General features: G+C 33.2%; 1 protein-coding gene across 3 annotated transcripts in view; it reads left to right on the top strand.

Moving 5' to 3' along the window:
- GLCCI1 (glucocorticoid induced 1) overlaps window positions 1–17,436 on the top strand; it is a 101,926-nt gene that overhangs the window by 42,899 nt on the left and 41,591 nt on the right. For all 3 annotated transcript variants that reach the window (XM_087861047.1, XM_087861048.1, XM_045793178.2), the window contains exon 3: window positions 12,455–12,541. In XM_087861047.1, coding sequence (XP_087717173.1) covers window positions 12,455–12,541 — 87 coding nt within the window. The remainder of the gene's footprint in view (window positions 1–12,454; window positions 12,542–17,436) is intronic.

Below are 17,436 nucleotides of genomic sequence, written 5' to 3'. Positions count from 1 at the left end.
TTGCCTTTCTTCTGCCTCTCTGGAGTGTATATATTTTTTCTCAATTCTAGAGATAAATGCATAATTTTTGTATTTGTGATATTTCTTGTTCAGTAATATAGGTGGTTTATGCCAAGCTTTATCCTCGGAGCTCAGCTTTGGCTAGTATCTAATGTTTCCATTATTTATATTTGCAAGATACTGTGTAGTTTCAGTTTTGATATCCTGTTCAGTATATGAGAGCTTTCTGTTTTGTTTTCAATTTCTAAATGGTTAAAATTTCTTATCTGAGTAAAAATTTAATTTCTAGCTTTACTGTATTTAGAAAATAGAATTATACATCTGTGGAATCTCCAGTGAAATTTTCTTTGTGGCCTAATATAAGATTGGTTTTTTTCTTAATGCTCTGTGGGTATTTGAAAACAAGGCATAGTCTTTACTTTTAGATACAGAATTCATTACATATTAATTCAGCCTTATTAATTATGGTATTCAGTTTCCATATAGCCCCTTTATGTCTCTTTGTTCCATCATAAGCTGGCAGTTATTGAATTAAAATTTCTGTTGATATATGTTTTCAGTGGCCATTGCTTAATAATATAGATATATGAAGATTTATGTCCATTATAGCTTCCTTCTGGTTGGTATTATTATTTTGGAATATTCTGTATCTTGATTAATATTATTCCCCTGAATGTAACCTTTTCATAATATAAATTAGTATTGAAAATTGTTTTATTTATTTATTCATTCATTCATTCACTCATTCTTCCATTGGTCAAGAGCTCTGATTCTGGAATCAAACTGGTTTTGAATCTTGGCTCCAGCATTTTCCAGCTCTGTAATTCTGGACAAATTACTTTACCTCTGTGTCTCACTTTTCTCATCTGGGATATTGTACCTCATAGGGTTATCATAAAGGTTAAATTGAGTCGGTGTATTTGAAATGCTAGGAATAGGGACCAACACATTAAGTGTCAGTAAATAATTGCTATTATTATTTACATTTACCACCAGAGAGAGGGAAAGATAGGTGCATGTTTGGATAGTGGCCTTGGCACTGTAAATTCACAGCTAGAAAGGGGAACTTCAAAAGGAAATTTCTTCCTCCTTTTTCCCACCTCTTTCCCATGTTATTTCTTAGCTTGTTTTTGTTTTTTGTCTTTTTGTTCTGATAAATCTTGCTTATTGCTGGAAATAATTAGCTTTGCGCTATTTATCTTTCTATTTATTTTGGAGTCCTCTGTCATATTTCCCTAATAGGGACAAACTGTGTGGTGAGCATGGCAGTTTTTAAAAAATTTCTGATGGACAATTGAGGTGAGAATAGCTTTTACTGTATATAAATCTTTCCATTTTGATGTCCTGTCTACTCCCCTCATTCTTTTTCCCTTCAAATTTGGTATCAGAGAAGACTTCAGAATTTTTCTCATTTACCTTTTGTATTCTTTGAAGAGTAAGGGATGGGATAGTTAGATCTTCAGTGAAATTCTGCATACTCTGCTTTTATTTTCCAGATGGTGTTTTTCTTTTGTATTTTATTGTTTAAAATTAATTTTCAGAATTTGAAGTATGAACCATTTAAACATACCAAAAAGTACATAAAATAGCATTTTAATTTATTTTTCTTAATTTCATTAAGTTTGAATGTATGGAGTTTTATGAGCCTAACTCTATGCCAGCATCTTTCTCTAGAAATGTATCTATCTTATCTATCTATCTATCTATCTATCTATCTATCTATCTATCTATCTATCTATTTATAGAGCAGGAGTGGTCAGAAGGAGAGTGAGAGAATCTTTTTTTTTTTTTTTTAAGATTTTATTTGTTCGACAGAGAGACAGGGAGAGAGGGAACACAAGCAGGGGGAGTGGGAGAGGGAGAAGCAGGCTTCCCGCTGAGCAGGGAGCCTGGTGCGGGGCTTGATCCCAGAACACTGGGACTGTGACGTGAGCCGAAGGTGCCCCAGAGTGAGAGAATCTTAAGCAGGCTCCATGCCTCGTGAAGATGCCCGATTCGGGGTGGGGGTGGTGGGGCTCCATCTCACAACCCTGAACTGAAATCAAAGAGTCAGATGCTTAACCAACTGAGCCACCCAGGCACCCCTATTTTTATTTATTTTTAAGAATCAGATCTGGAATAAGTACTTTGCATTTGGCTTTAAGCCACATTTGATAAAGTCGGCAACTCTGAACTAAAATATATAAATTTTTGATACTGAAATTACATTTAAAATAATCGATCCTTTTCCTCCATTAGTGAAAGGAGCTTCGCTATGGAGAAATTTAATCAAAGGAATGGATGATATACCTCAAATAGTAATAGATACGAAAGAGAACTTTCAGTTTTACCACTCTGATCAAAAACTCATTTCCTGACCAAAAGTCATGCTTAATACAGCTGTTTGGGTTTCCTGTGTCCTTGTTAAACAAGTTTGTTTAAGAAACAGCAGTTGATGGACTATTTTGGGGAGTGGGAGGCTTCTCTGGAAATGGAAACAAGTCTAAAGATTTGGCCATTCTGGCCTCTTCGATTGTGTTCCAGAGACCTAAGTTGTTGTTTTTACTGAACTGGTCCCTAACTGGCTATTGAGTGAGTGTGTAAAGATTCTTCCCTGTTGAAGATCACCTTTACTTTCTCTTTCAGCTATTAGCTAATTCAGAGACAGAGGATCGTATAATCCCAGAGTTTAACAGTCCACATGAAAGTAGTCATGTTCCTAACTTAGGGAGTAGTATTTTTGGTTTCCAAAGGAATATACTCAGCTGTATTGATGAAAAACTAAAACCCATATCTGAAATATTTAATATTCATCATTTCAAACACTATCTCTAAAATTATCAGAAACTCAAAATTCTACTCACTAATTTTTTAGTGGGTAGTAAATTCATTTGATTCAAAAGTAAAAGGTTTTTAGCAAAGAGCCTTCCCCATGCTTCTGTTATCCATGTACTTGGGTTTCCTCCCATTACCGGAAACATTTAACAGGTAACAAAATTAACCTGCTTTCCTTAGTCTCTTCCCCCATACCTTTACGCCTAATTTAGCTGTAGGTAAAATAATGAAATAGGTTTTATTTACTTGGAACAACCCTCTTACTCTATCATCTTGACCTTTGTTGTCTGGTACATTGGTTCTCCTTTTTTATCTTTAAACCCATCAATTTTCTGTCAAAAATCCTATAATAGTAATAAATAATTAGCATTTACTTAGACATTTGTTAGTGACGTTAAGTTTTAAGAACTTAAGAATTAAATCAGTAGCCAAGGGCATAGTATGAGAAAGCAATATGCCTTTCAACTTATTAATAACTACTTTGTATAAATGAATGATTGGGATAAGATCTGTCACATTCCTACAAAACATTAGTATGAACCGAGTGAAAACAGTTCTCATTGCTGTTGGAATTCTCATAGATTTTAGGAGATAACACTGGTAGGTAGAGTTGCAGTGAGGATTACATAAAATAATGTTAAGCTACTAGTACAGTATCTAGGACATGGCAGATACTGGTAATTGTTAGTTGCCTTTCTTTTAGAGTCCATAATATTTTATTGTCAGGAGGCTTAAGTATAATGATAGCGAATTAAGTGACAGAAAAAGTCATTATTACTAATGTTAACAATTGATACGCAATTATGAGCATTAAGTCTGAATTGGTAGAAAATGGCATAGAAATTATACAGATAACTCCACCGCATGATAGGGGTTTGAAACTCAATGAACAGTTCCTGGTAGGTCAGGATTCACTCAGTCCTAAGTAGTTATTGTTGTCTGCTGTACAGTCTTACAAATAAGAAATGGCACTTCAAATTGGTGGATACAGGTATGGGAAAGTGGAGATATGTTGTTAAGGAAATTCCTTCCCATCAAAAACTAATGATGCACTGTATGGTGACTAACATAACATAATAAAAAATTAAAAAAAAAAAAGAAACTCCTTCCTTCCTTGTCACTTTGATGATATTCGTACCATCAGTTGAGGACTGTTAGTTTTTATGACTTTGGAATGGTGTGGAAATATTTTTGGAAGATATCTTATAGTCACTTATGTTGCTGATTTTCTGTCAGGCATGAGAGCTTTTTTTTAAATGTTAAAAGCTATCAGGAAACAACAAAGGTAGTTTATCTTTTGGATAATTCAGAGGCAGTTATACTCCAATGTGATTGTTAAATATATTATTTAAAGTGTTTGGGAATATTATATTTTTTACATGTGGAATCAATTTTTTGACACCCAGCAACCAAGGTAAATTGTAATTTAAAAGATTATAACACCAAAGAATTAATACATTCTAATACTCTCTAAAATCTGAAAGTTAGCTCTCCTCATTTGATTTTTAATCTCTTCCCAATAGTGGTGATAGCACTTGTCAGAAAGGGTATTATTGTTAGGTGTAAATACCAAGTAATAAATTGAAGTATTGTTTATACTTTTAATTCCCCACATAAGCATCTCCTTTTAGTTAAAGCAGAAGCTGGTTATTTGCCAAGAGTCTGTTAGTAACTCTGTTTCTATAAGAAGCCAGACAATATTATTTTCAGTGTATACTTTATTTTATGTTACATCTTTAATTTTTTTGTTAAATGTTCTCAACATGACTTGAGAAACCTAACTGGATAGTTTATTAATGTGCAGTCCGTCCAGGCCTCTTCTATTATTACTTGACTAGTGGCTGTATGTGATTTGAAACTTGGCAAGAAAAGCATGACAGAAAATGTCAGCTATTTTTGAGAAAATGCAAATAATGCTTGAGACTTTCGGGTTCAGCAATACATGACTTTTTTTTTTTTTAATTGAAAAATGAGGCTGATTTGTAACTGCCTCTTTGACTTAGCTATTTTTAGTAATAGTTTCATTGAGATATAATTTATATACCATACAATTCACCTGTTTATACAGTTCAGTGGTTCTTAATATATTAAATTAGAATATTTCCACTACTCCAAAAAGAAACCACTGTACTCATTAGCAGTCACTCACTGTTTTCCCTGAATCCTCTTTCTCTCAGCCATAGCACAAATCTACTTTCTGCCTCTGTAGATTCGTATATTCTGAAAAGTTCATATAAATAGACTTATACAATATGGGGCCTTTTGTATCTGGTTTCTTTTACTTAGTATAGTATTTCTAAGGTTCATCCATACTGTACCATGTATCAGTACTTCATCCCTTTTTATTGCTAACTAATATTCCAGGGTATTGAATACAGTTTATTTATACATTCATGAGTTGATGTACTGCTGTGAATGTTTGTGTACAAAGTTTTGTGTGGACATAGTTTTTGTTTCTCTAGGAACTGCTGGATCATATGGTAGCTCTGTTTAACTTTTTCGGGAGAACATTTTTATAGATATTTTTTCCTTTAATAAAAGTGTACCATGAAAGGAATATCTGAACTGAATTATAACTTCCTGACGGTATTTTTATCAATAACTTTCCACTAATATTTCTCAGTATTTGACATTTCAATGACCTTCACTTTTCAGTTACTCTAAACATTAAATGTTCCTGCTTATCTGAAGTCTCCAACTCTGTTCGCAGAGCCGATAGTTGGTGATCTATGTTTATTTAGACCCTTGGAGTTTGGAGAAAATCCTAATCCCCTAGTCAAAAAGAAACCAGTTTTACTGAAAAATATTTAATGTAATGTATACTAACATTCTAACTTACATGTAACTTATGTATAACGTCTTCCAAAATAGATTTGATATTTGTATCTAAAGTTAGGAGGGCTTTCTCAGTGTAGATATATAGCCATACTTACCAATTCTATAGCATAGCTATATTATTTTTTAAATGCCATTTCTAATTTTGAAAACAGTAGTGATTGTAGAAAATTTAGAAAATACTGAAAATCACAGAATAAGTCACCTGTATTCTTAATATCCAGACATAGCCATTTTTTAACATTGTGATATATATCCTTTTATATTTTGTTTATTTACATTTAAAAAATAAGACCATTTTAAAAATAGAATTCGGATGATATGATAGGTAGTGTTTTGTAATCTTTTTAATAAGTCATAGCATTTTCCCATGACACTAAATATTCCTAAGCATGGTTTTAATATTTTTTCCTGATTTTTTTTTTCTCATTCAGCCAAAAACAATTATGGATTTAGCATTATGTAGAATTCTCACTACTATTTATAGTTTGAAATATCTCTCTCTCTAGTCTTTTTCTCTTTGTGTGTATGTGGTTACTAAAGTGGGATTGTAGTCCATGTGCAGTGGTTTTTATATTGTAAGAATGTGCCACAATTTTTCATTTCCCTACTGATAGACATTTAATTTATTTCCACTGCATCTCTGGGTGTACATCTCAGGTTAATTCTTGGAGATAGAACTACTATGAATATTGTTAAGGTTGTTGGCACATATATGATTGCTTTTTCTCAAATTAGCATTTCTTACAGAGTATGGCAGATTATTTCATTTTATCATGTGGAACACAGATGCAATAGTTGATTTCTGTAGTATTTCCTGTTTTCAGAAATTGCAATTCACCAACACCCTCCCTCCCCTTCACCTTAAGCTTAAGAAATATAGCTTCTTAAGTCTTCTGGATAAGTTCCTTGGTACTAATCTGGAAAATCACAAAGCATTACTTCACAGGTTATCATTCAGTTGTGTTTTGAGCATATTGAGGCCTAATTAGATAATAGACTTGATACATTTTGCTTAAATACTCAGGCATGTTAATCCTTGCTGGGGACTACTGTTTAATGTTCCTCAGTAAAGAAAAATGTCTCCCTATCAATATAACTTTCCACATGGCTCCAAATGATATTTACATTAGCTTATGTTAATTTCCAAAGATGTAATTATATGCAAATTGATATTACACTTGTCAATGGCTATTAGCCTACAAGAAAAATGTGTGGGTATATGGTCAGTCTGGCACCTTAGTGCAGAATCTATTTCTAATTCATTTTTATTTCCTTAGTCTAATAGTGGTTTTCAAACTTTAGCTTGCATCACAATCATCTGGAGAGCGTATTAGAACATGGGTTGTTGAACTGTATCTCAGAATTCCAGATTCAGTAATTCTGGGATTGACTCTGCGAATTTGCATCTCTAACATGATCCCAGATGAGGCTGAAGCGCCTCATCCGCGGACAACATGTTGCAGCTGGTCTGACCTAATGAGCACATAACTCGCTATATAGTTGAAGTGTGACCAAAAATTTGAGCATATAACTGGTACTGTCACTGAATTCCTAAAGCTTTTTTCAGCTGAACTCTTTCTTTTCTACTTTATTTGTTAACAAGTGAAACCGCAATTTATATTTATGCTTAGTTATAGAGCTATTTATACCTGTATACTGTTACCAGAAGATCAAGGAATAATAATAGTAGAATCATAATCTTTTTTGTGCTCCTTTTAATGCTCATCAGGATAAACTTTTCAAAATAATCTTTTAAGTTAAAAGTTTTTTTAGAAGTTTAAGCATTTTTTTTATTAGTGGGGATAAAAACAAATCTCTAAACAATATATTTATAAATAATGAAGGATTTGTCATTATCTGTTATAAAGCTTTTTAAAATCAGTCTGCAGTCATAATTATTAATTTAAGTATTGATTTTCATGTAATTCCATTTCATTTCTTGCCAGGTTGATCAGTACTTTAATACTAAGGATCATCTCTTTAAGTACTGTAAAATAATTAGCAGTCAGTAATCATATTTCTATTATATATAAATGATATCAAATTCTGAGACCAAATATTAATCTATACAAAAAATAGATTTTTCAGTTTTACATAAGGGGTGCCTGGCTGGCTTAGTTGGTGGAGCATACAACTCTTGATCTTAGGATCATGAGTTGAAGCCCCACGTTGGGCATAGAGTTTACTTTAAAAAAAAAAAGTTTTACATAAGTTTTAAATAAGATTACAAGAATTTTATGAAGTGATTAGGTTTTTTTTGGTTTTGTTGGGGGGAGTTGGAAGTGGCTTTGGGCTCTTGCATATTGAAAAAGTGTACTTTCTTGCTAGGAGTTAGTTTAATCTGTTTTGAAGTTGATAAAGCAGTAAGCACATTTGCCCTTGCTAGTTTGTGAATAAAGATACAACAAAATTATCCAGTATTCACATCTGTTAAAGGACCGTTATCCAAAATATACAAAGAACTCTTGAAGCTTAACAGTAAGAAAACAAACAACCCGATTAAAAAATGGGCCAAAGAGCCTGACAGCTGACAAAGAAAGATGGTAACCAAGCATATGAAAAGATGCTCTGCATCATTTGTCATCAGAGAAATACAAATGAAAACACACCTTTTAGAATGGCCAAAATTCAGGACAATGACAATGCAGAGAGGTAGGAACTTCCATTCATTTCTGGTCGGAGTGCAATACCCAACAGCCACTTTGAAAGACAGTTTGGTGGTTTCTTATAAAACTGAACATAGCCTTTTCCTACCATCCAGCATTCATGCTCCTTGGTTTTTACGCAAAGGAATTGAAAACTTCTGTCTACACAAAAATCCGGACACAAATGTTGATAGCAGCTTTATTCATAAATCACCAAAACTTGGAAGCAGCCAAGATGTCCTTCAATAGGTGAACGGATAGATAAAGTTGGTCATCCAGACAATGGTATATTACTGAACACTAAAAAGAAATGCACAATCAAGCTGTGAAAAGACATGGAGGAACCTTAAATATATGTTACTGAGTAAAAGAAGCCACTCTGAAAATGTGACCCTACCTGATGATTCCAACTACATGACATCTGGAAAAGGCCAAAAAGGAGAAAGTAAAAAGATGAGTGGTTGCTAGGCATCAGGGGATGTGGGAAGGAATGAATAGGTAGAATACAGAGGATTTTTAGGGCAGTGAAGATACCCAGTATGATACTATACTAGTGGGATACATGTCATATATACATTTGTCCACATCCATAGAATATACACCACCAAGAGTGAACCCTAGTGTAAACTGTGGACTCTAGGTGATAATGTTGGGTCCGTATAGATTCATCAGTTGTAACAATTGTACCACTCTGGTGAGAGGTGGCTGTGTATGTGGAGAGGGGCATATGGGAAATCTCTGTAATGTTCTCTCAGTTTTGCTGTGGACCTAAAAATTCTCTTAAAAAATTATCTTAATGACTGTCTGGTCCCGTGCCAATAAAACTGTTTTCTGTGTATTTTGCTCACAGAAGAAGAGGTCCTCACATAGGATGGTAGTGGATGGACCCTTGAGGGTTGGAGAGAAAGCTTCAGGGCTGGACTTAGGACAGTTCTGAGAGATGAAAATAGAAAATGGCCCTTTTCACCTATAGGTATCCTTATCACGTAGAGGGAATTTTTTTTAGCCAACTACCTTTTAATCAACAGTCTTAGAAATGGCTTTAGTTCTGCATTATTTAAGTGTAAAAAGGTTTACTTTCTCTTCCTTGGTAGTGTAGGTAGAGGCAACTACGAAGGAAGAATCCCTTAAGTGTGGTGAATGAAAAGCAAGCAATTACATACATTACACATTATTGAGGATTAGATGTCTTTCTAAGCTGTCCGTGGAAGATGTTAAAAGTCTACTTGTAAAATAACTGTTCTGGGGTTATATGAGTAAAAGAAAGTAAAGCAGGCTTTTTAAAAAAAAAAAAGCCTATTTGAATTTTTGGAAATGCTAATTGCTTTGTATGTGGAGTATGGGAAGGTATGAAATACAGTATTTCCCAAATTAATTTGACCATTGAACTCTGATCTATATTCTTACCAACATCCAGGAGCATGTTATAAGTAGCACAGTTCATAAAATTCTACTCTAGATAAGTAGACAGTCTAGTTGGAAGGAATTGCTTACTGATATGAAAGAACTTTTGCTGCTTTCTGTTGTTTATGTAATTTAAATAGTAAAGTGTTTCTCAAATACTCAGATTTAATAAGTTAGATACAAATGAGTTCATCTTCTTTGATTTCACAAGCATGAATTTTACATAGATTTAATAAACCAAGGAGTCATCTTTTGGTTTTGCTTTGACTAAAATAACTTGTTAAAAATCTGTGATTAAATGTATAAAACACTGCTCTCAACAGAACTTTCTGCAGCTATGGAAATGTTCCACATCTGTGCTGTCTTGTATAGCAGCCAGTAGCCACTAGCCACATGTGGTTATTGAGCATTTGAAATGTGCTAGTGTGACTGAGGAGCTGAATTTTTAGTTTTATTTCATTTTCATTAATTTAAATGTAAACTGTTGCATGTGGCTAGTAGCTGTTACATTGGACAATGTAGTTTATAGAATATATTTGCAGACCAGAGCATTTTTCATACTATTTATTTTAAATTGATGTGATTAACATGAAATTACTTTGGGGGGAGTATTTTTTTTTAAAGTTGATGGTATGATGACTATATTTAAACAATTTATGTGCATGTAATTCTGAAGCCACATGACTGAGAAGTCTTCTAATGGTTTTACACTCAAAAAACGACCTATTCTACTAGCTAGATGTCAGGAATATAAATGTTCCTTTGTAGTTAGTTTTTATTTCTTTTCTGTAACTAACACTACACTCTGAAATAATCAAATAGGTTTTCACAGTCGGTTTTAGGAAAAGAATGAAGAAAAAAGATCTTCTGTGAGATAAGAGACCTCAGATGTAGTTCCACGTGCTATTGGCATATCTGGTAGTATTAAGGCATTTATGAAAGTTTTGCGGCTATTGATTTATCTCTAAGTTGGAGGTATAGTTTATGTAAATGTCTTTTGAAAAAGCTTGAGTTGTACAAAATGAAAATAATTCCTGTTATTAATGTAATTAATTATTAAGTAATTGCGGAACATACCAGAAATTAAACTCATTTTCTGTGAATTACTTTTGAGTTTTAAACATTGTGATCCTTAATCATTTGATCTTTGACAAGAGTAATGCTTACACTTGGCCGAAAAGTAAAAGTAGTAAGACGTATAAATTCTCAAGTTTGATGAAGATAAACTGTCATACTGAATAATTTTAGAACAGTTGATTATTAAAGATATGGCTACCTGGTAGAGGGGGTGCTAAATTTTTTCAGTGAAGTTTGACTTATCTAGGCCTGAACTTAGGAAATTTTAATAACTTAGTTCTTTGCAAACCGCTTATTTGATATAGTGAAATCTCTTATCCTTGAACTTGTCAACTGAATAAACTATTTTGTTCTCAGTTATTACTAAATAGCTTCACTTTGGTGTTTGAACTGGTTAACCAATTTGTTTGTGTTTTTATTCAACTAACATTTAATTGTTGGTTTCATTTTGGAATATAATTATTTTTAAGAGGTAATTATTCAAAAAGTTGTTTGCAGGCATTTTGAAGAAGAAGCCATGTAGCATCAACCTCAACATAAGGATTGATTTTTTTCAGTATCTAATAAGTCATTTTTATTTTTTATTTTATTTTATTTTTTTTTAAAGATTTATTTATTTATTTATTCGACAGAGAGAGACAGCCAGTGAGAGAAGGAACACAAGCAGGGGGAGTGGGAGAGGAAGAAGCAGGCTCATAGAAGAAGAGCCTGATGTGGGGCTCGATCCCATAACGCCAGGATCACGCCCTGAGCTGAAGGCAGACGCTTAACTGCTGTGCCACCCAGGCACCCCTAATAAGTCATTTTTAAAGCTATATATATTTATTGTGCTAATCATCATCCTTTGTCTTTAGTGATTTTTACTTTCCCTAATTTGCATTACACTGTTTTCTCATATCTTAAGAATGATATTTTAAACAACTGCTAAATAGTCTTGCTATTTGATTTAGTGTTTTGTGTTACATTTGGGTATATATAGTGTCTGTTACTTAACTGGTTGAATTATTGAAAATGAGATTTTAGGTAAAAACAATTCTCTTTTCTGACATGTAGCTCAAGTTCTTTTTTTTTTAAAGATGTATTGCTTCAGATTATAGTAAGTTTATTTAGCTTAATGTTTTTCATTTTTATAATTTTATATTTTCATTTAAAGATGCTAGGTATTTTTCAAAAAAAAGAATACTGTTTCTAATACTCTTTCCTGAAGAATAGTACAATCAGCCCTTTCTAGCTAGATGTTTGACATAGGTCATCTCTAATCCCACTGCTTCTGAACTAGTTCTGTTAATCTCATTTCCATCTATTTTACTTAGTAGAAATGCCATTTTATATTTAGTTTGGCAGTTCACTTTAAAAGCACCGATATGCATATCTTCACAGTTCTCTTTGATTTGATAACTTTCAGTTATTAATGTTAATGTCAAAAAACAAATGTTTTGAGTAACATTACTCAGAGATGTCATAGATTGAGCATATCTAATTCAGAATATGACAGATGTTTTAAACATTTCACAGGTCATGAAAATCTTAGCATTTAAGGGATTTTAGTATTTAGTATAAACCCTTAACTGGTATGTGCTTAGATTTTGAAATACGTTTGAGTTGCTGTGAGATTAAGAAGTAGAGACAAAGTTCCTTATTTTATTATTTTTATTATTATTATTTTTTAATTAAAGACACCTAGCTGTTGGGCAGAAGAGGGAGCAGAAAAGAGGTCACATCAACGTTCTGCATCATGGGGAAGTGCTGATCAACTAAAAGAGGTAAGTTTTTCTGTTTTCAGCCTATAACCTGTTTTAATCCTAGCAAATTATCTTACTGTTTCCTGAATATAATGATATTTTCTTTATTTGTGCTAACCTTACCTCTTTCAGAGTTTAAGCATTGCCTTCCAGGTTGGGTGAACAAGTCTGAGTTTACCTTGTTTGTGCCCTTCATGTCATTTATAAATATTTGTTATGCACCCATTCAGCTTGAGCCTTTTTAGACTGAAGTCTGGTTTTATGTAACAGTCTCTATATCTTGTTGCTTTTAGCCACCTTCTGTTCCCACTTAAGCTCTCTTGTTTTTGAAAAATTTTTTCTGCTTCTAACAGCTTTTTTGTAATATCCAACATGTTGCCCTTTGAGACCCAGCAGTGCAGTAGAATCCATGTCTTTTAGGAATAGTTTTTATGACTCTTTCCTTTATTATCAAAACCTAAATTATGATCATCTTCATGTATACTTCGGAACATTTTCCATGACAGTGTTACTTTTTATCCATCTAAATTATTATATAATTGTTTTTATAAAATTACAGAAACTTAGAGTTGAAAAGTCATCTAGTTCATCTCCTAAATAAACACTCCTTAAAAATGTGGTCATCTAATCTATTATGATCCTTCTCAGTGAGAGAAGTTCATCACTTTGCTAAAGAACCAAATGAGTTCAATTGTTGCTTAAGTCATTAGTTTATTTTGTATATTGAACTCAAAATTATACCCCTAAGCCTACTTTAAATATCTGAAAGACTAGCAACATGTCATTTTTTTTTCAGGCTAAAGACTGACATTTCTCTCAAATATTTTTCATATGTCATAGTTTCCATACCTCTTAGCTTTACTTCCATATATTGTAGGTTATCAGTATCTCTCATATACTGTGGTGTCTAGACTGAATAGATATAGTCTGTTAGCATGATTTTGCCTGTGACCATATTACATTTTTAGTAGCTTCTTTACTTTATTGATGTAGAGAGATCCTCAACTTTTCTATATACCCTGTACGCAAGCACATATGCACAAAACGAGTTTTTTCCAGAAGCAATAAAAAAGAAAGGAGGGTGAGCCTAATATGTCTAGTCTAAAATAGTTGCACATCTGTGCATAGAATATGAATAACAAAAAAGTGAACTTGCAGTTTTATCTCAGAGGTAAATACTATCTCAAAGTTATAGCCAAGATTTTGCATAGTTAAATTTTGGACTACAGCAATATGTGATATGCACTATTAAAAAAGGAATGTCTGAGGTGACTGAATGAGATATTTGCTCACTTTCCCCAGAAAGCAAACGTAAAGCTGGACAAAACTGTCAAAAAAACTAATTCAGTGCTCTGGAAATCAACCAAACAAATTGAGAAACTTTATGCATGAAAAGCACTGAACTCAGGGTATAAGAACAACACAGATTTGTGGTGTTATCTGGTGCTACTCCTCATCCCTTCTTCCTCAGCCCCAGCTTTGTTGGTGTGGCATTTCAGCCAGGATGGGGCAAGCCTTGAGAACTGGAAGCTTTGTAGCCCCGGCTGGAGAGAGGGCACTTAATAGGAAGTATTGTAGATTAAAATAGTAACCTTAGTTGCAAACAAGCAGGGAGGACCAGTGGCTTCTCTAGCCTAAGGTATGGTCCAGTTTGTGGCAAGTAACAGACTCATGAAGTAGCAGGATTTTATAGAGTTCTAGGAGATAAGATAGTCATGCGGGATTGATAAGTTCACAATATATCTGAAGTTGACTGGAGGCTATAGATATGCACAGCAGAAAATGAAGTGGGTGTAAGCCACCCATGCATCACTGGTCAGTGGAACCTAGGAAATATGTGGAGAGGAGATTCAAGCAGGCCTGGTGGTAATAAAATATGGGGCCATCTTGTGAAAGGCTAAGACTTTGAATGCACTCCTCGTTCCACACACAAATCCCATCCTGGGAGTGGAAGTCTTACTGGATTGAGATAATTAAATAGAATCTTTGATCAGTTTTTAGTCAAACACTAAGGTGAACACTGGAGACCAGCTTGAAAGGTTTTAAAAAGTCAGCCTTAAAAAGAAAAACGGGGTCAGGGGAAATGTAGTAGAGACATCAATGGTCACACAGTCCAGGGAAAGAGACTTTTAGTTCATCAAGATACTAAAACACAAAGCAATAAGACAACAGCCACATTCAAGGAAAATCAGAATCTAGAGTTGCTATAATGTATCCTTTAAAATGTCCAATATCCAAAAAAATTTAGAGATATGCAAAGAAACAAGAAAGTATGACCCATACTTAGAAAATCACTGGAAATTATATCTAAGTGTCTTCATATGTTGGATTTAGCATCCAAAAACATTAAAGCAGCGATTATAAGTATGTTCAAAAAGACCAGAGAAAACCATTTTTAAAAAGCATTAAAGGGTAGTAGGGTGACAGTGACTCAATGAATAAAGAATTTCCACAAAGAGATAATTATTATAAAACAGAAACAAACAAAAACTCTAGAGTTAAAAAGTATAGTAGCTAAAAATTCACTCAGTGGGCTCAATGGCAGATTTGACATGGCAAAAAAGAATGAGTGAATTTGAATATAGGTCAATAGAATTTATATACCTTGAAGAATAGAGAGAAAAAGATTGAAGAAAAGTCCACAGATCCTCAGAGGCCTGTGAGAAAACATTAAGTAGATACACATACATATAATGGGAGATCGAGGAGAGGAAAGAGAGTAATCAAAAAATATATGAAGAAACAATGGTGGTAAATTTTCCAGATTTAATGTAAAACAATCTATAGATTCAAGCTCCACAAACCCCAAGTTGGAAAACACAAAGAGAACTGACATAGACACATGATAGTTATTAAACTGTTGAAAGCCAAAGCAAAAGAGAAAATCTTGAAAGCTGGAGGGGAAAAAAATGACTTATTAACACATAGGGAACTGAACTACTAATACCTTTAATGGCTGACTTCTCATCAGAAACAGTAGAGACCATAAAGCATGACATATTCAAAATGTTGAGAGAAAAAAAAATGTCAGCCAAGTATTCAATATCCAGAAAAACTAGTCTTCAAAATAAAGGTGAATTATTTTCAGAGAAACAAAGATTGAGAGAATTTCCTGCTGCTAGACGGTCTTATAAGAAATACCAAAGGAAATTCTTCAGGCTGAAAGAAAATGACTCCAGATGTTAATTCAAATCTGTAGGAAGAACTTGAAGAGTGTTGAGTATGATAAATGTTTGGGTAAATATAAAAGAGTCTGTAGGTATATTTTTCTCACTTTCCACATTTAAAACACATATAATCATATAAAGCAATAATTATAATACTGTTATGTTGAGTTTATGACATATATACATGAAATATACATATGGAAAGTACAAAAGAGGGGCAAAGAAATGGACAAGTACTAGAGTATAGTTTCTGTTTTACTGGAATTATTATTTTGAAGTAGTATGATAATTTAAGATACAAATTACAATCCCTAGACCAGTTGCTAAGGAAATAACTCTGAAAAAATACAAAGTAAAAAATATAGAGGGATTAAAATGATACACTAAAAGTATTTATCACAAAAGAAAGCAATAAAGGAGGAACACAGGAATAAAAAAAGGTGTGACACAAACAAAATAATTAACAAAATGGCAAAAGTAAATCCAACCATATAATTACATTAAATATGAACAGACTGAACATTCTTAAAAGGCAGAGATTTCAAAACTGGAAAAAAACACAACGCTCAGCTATATACTGTTTGTAAGAAGCACACCTAATGATAAAGCTTAACTGACACAATAGACTTTAAGACAAGAAGTATTACTGAAGACAAAGACATTTCATAATGATAAAAAGGTCAGTACATCAGGAAGATATGATAATCATAAATTATGTATACATCTAACAATGGTCCCCAAATGCATGAAGTGAAACTGTGAAAGGAGAAATAAATTTTCTACAATAATAACTGGAGATTTCAATACCCCATTCTCAATACTTGATAGAACAATTAGACACAAAATAAGCAAGAAGATAGAAGATTTCGACAACATTATCAATCAACTTGACCTAACCGACATATATAGAAAATTCCACCCAGTGACTGCATTCTTTTCAAACATTAAGGAAACATTCTCTAGGTTAGATAGACTGTACGCTTGGCCATTAAACAAGTCTCAATAGAGTGCAAAAGATGAAATCATGTAACAGAAATCTTAGAAAGCCCCAAATAGTTGTCAATTAAAAACACAAGGGAAATTTTTAAATATTTAATGAATGAAGACAAAAAACTTAGAATTTGTGTGTGTAGATAAGGCAGTACTTCATGGAAGGTTTATACCTTTAAATGCATACATAAGAAAGAGAAAAAACTCTTAAATCAGTCCTAAGCTTCCAGCTTAAGAAACTGGAAAAAGAAGAGTAAACCAGACCAAAAGCAGAGGAAGGAATTAATAAAGAATATAGCAGAAACCAGGACACCTAGGTGGCTCAGTTGGGTAAGCGTCTGCCCTCAGGTCATGATTCCAGCGTTCTGGGACTGAGTCCTGCATCGGCCTCCTCAATCAGCAGGGAGCCTGTTCTCCCTCTGCCTGCAGCTCCCCCTTCTTGTGCTCTCTCTCTCTTTCTCTGACAAATAAAAAATAAAATCCTAAATATATATATTATATACATATATAATTATATATGTATATAATATTATATATAAATATATATTATATATAATATATATATATATATAGCAGAAACCAACAGAACAGAAAATGAGAAAAATAAGTGAAACTAGTAGTTGGTTCTTGGAAAAGATCAACAAAGTTGACAAACCTTTAGCTAGACTGACCAAAAAAAGAAGACACAGATTACCAAAATCAGCAGTGAAAGGGGTGAAATTACTACCAACTTCACAGAATTTGAAAGTATTATAAAGG

Source organism: Ursus americanus, chromosome 3 (genome assembly GCF_024610735.1).
Source record: "Ursus americanus isolate L20-20 chromosome 3, mUrsAme1.1.p, whole genome shotgun sequence".
Taxonomy (NCBI): domain Eukaryota; kingdom Metazoa; phylum Chordata; class Mammalia; order Carnivora; family Ursidae; genus Ursus; species Ursus americanus.
Note: the sequence above shows the minus strand (reverse complement) of the source record. Positions and strands in the feature narration are given on the sequence as shown.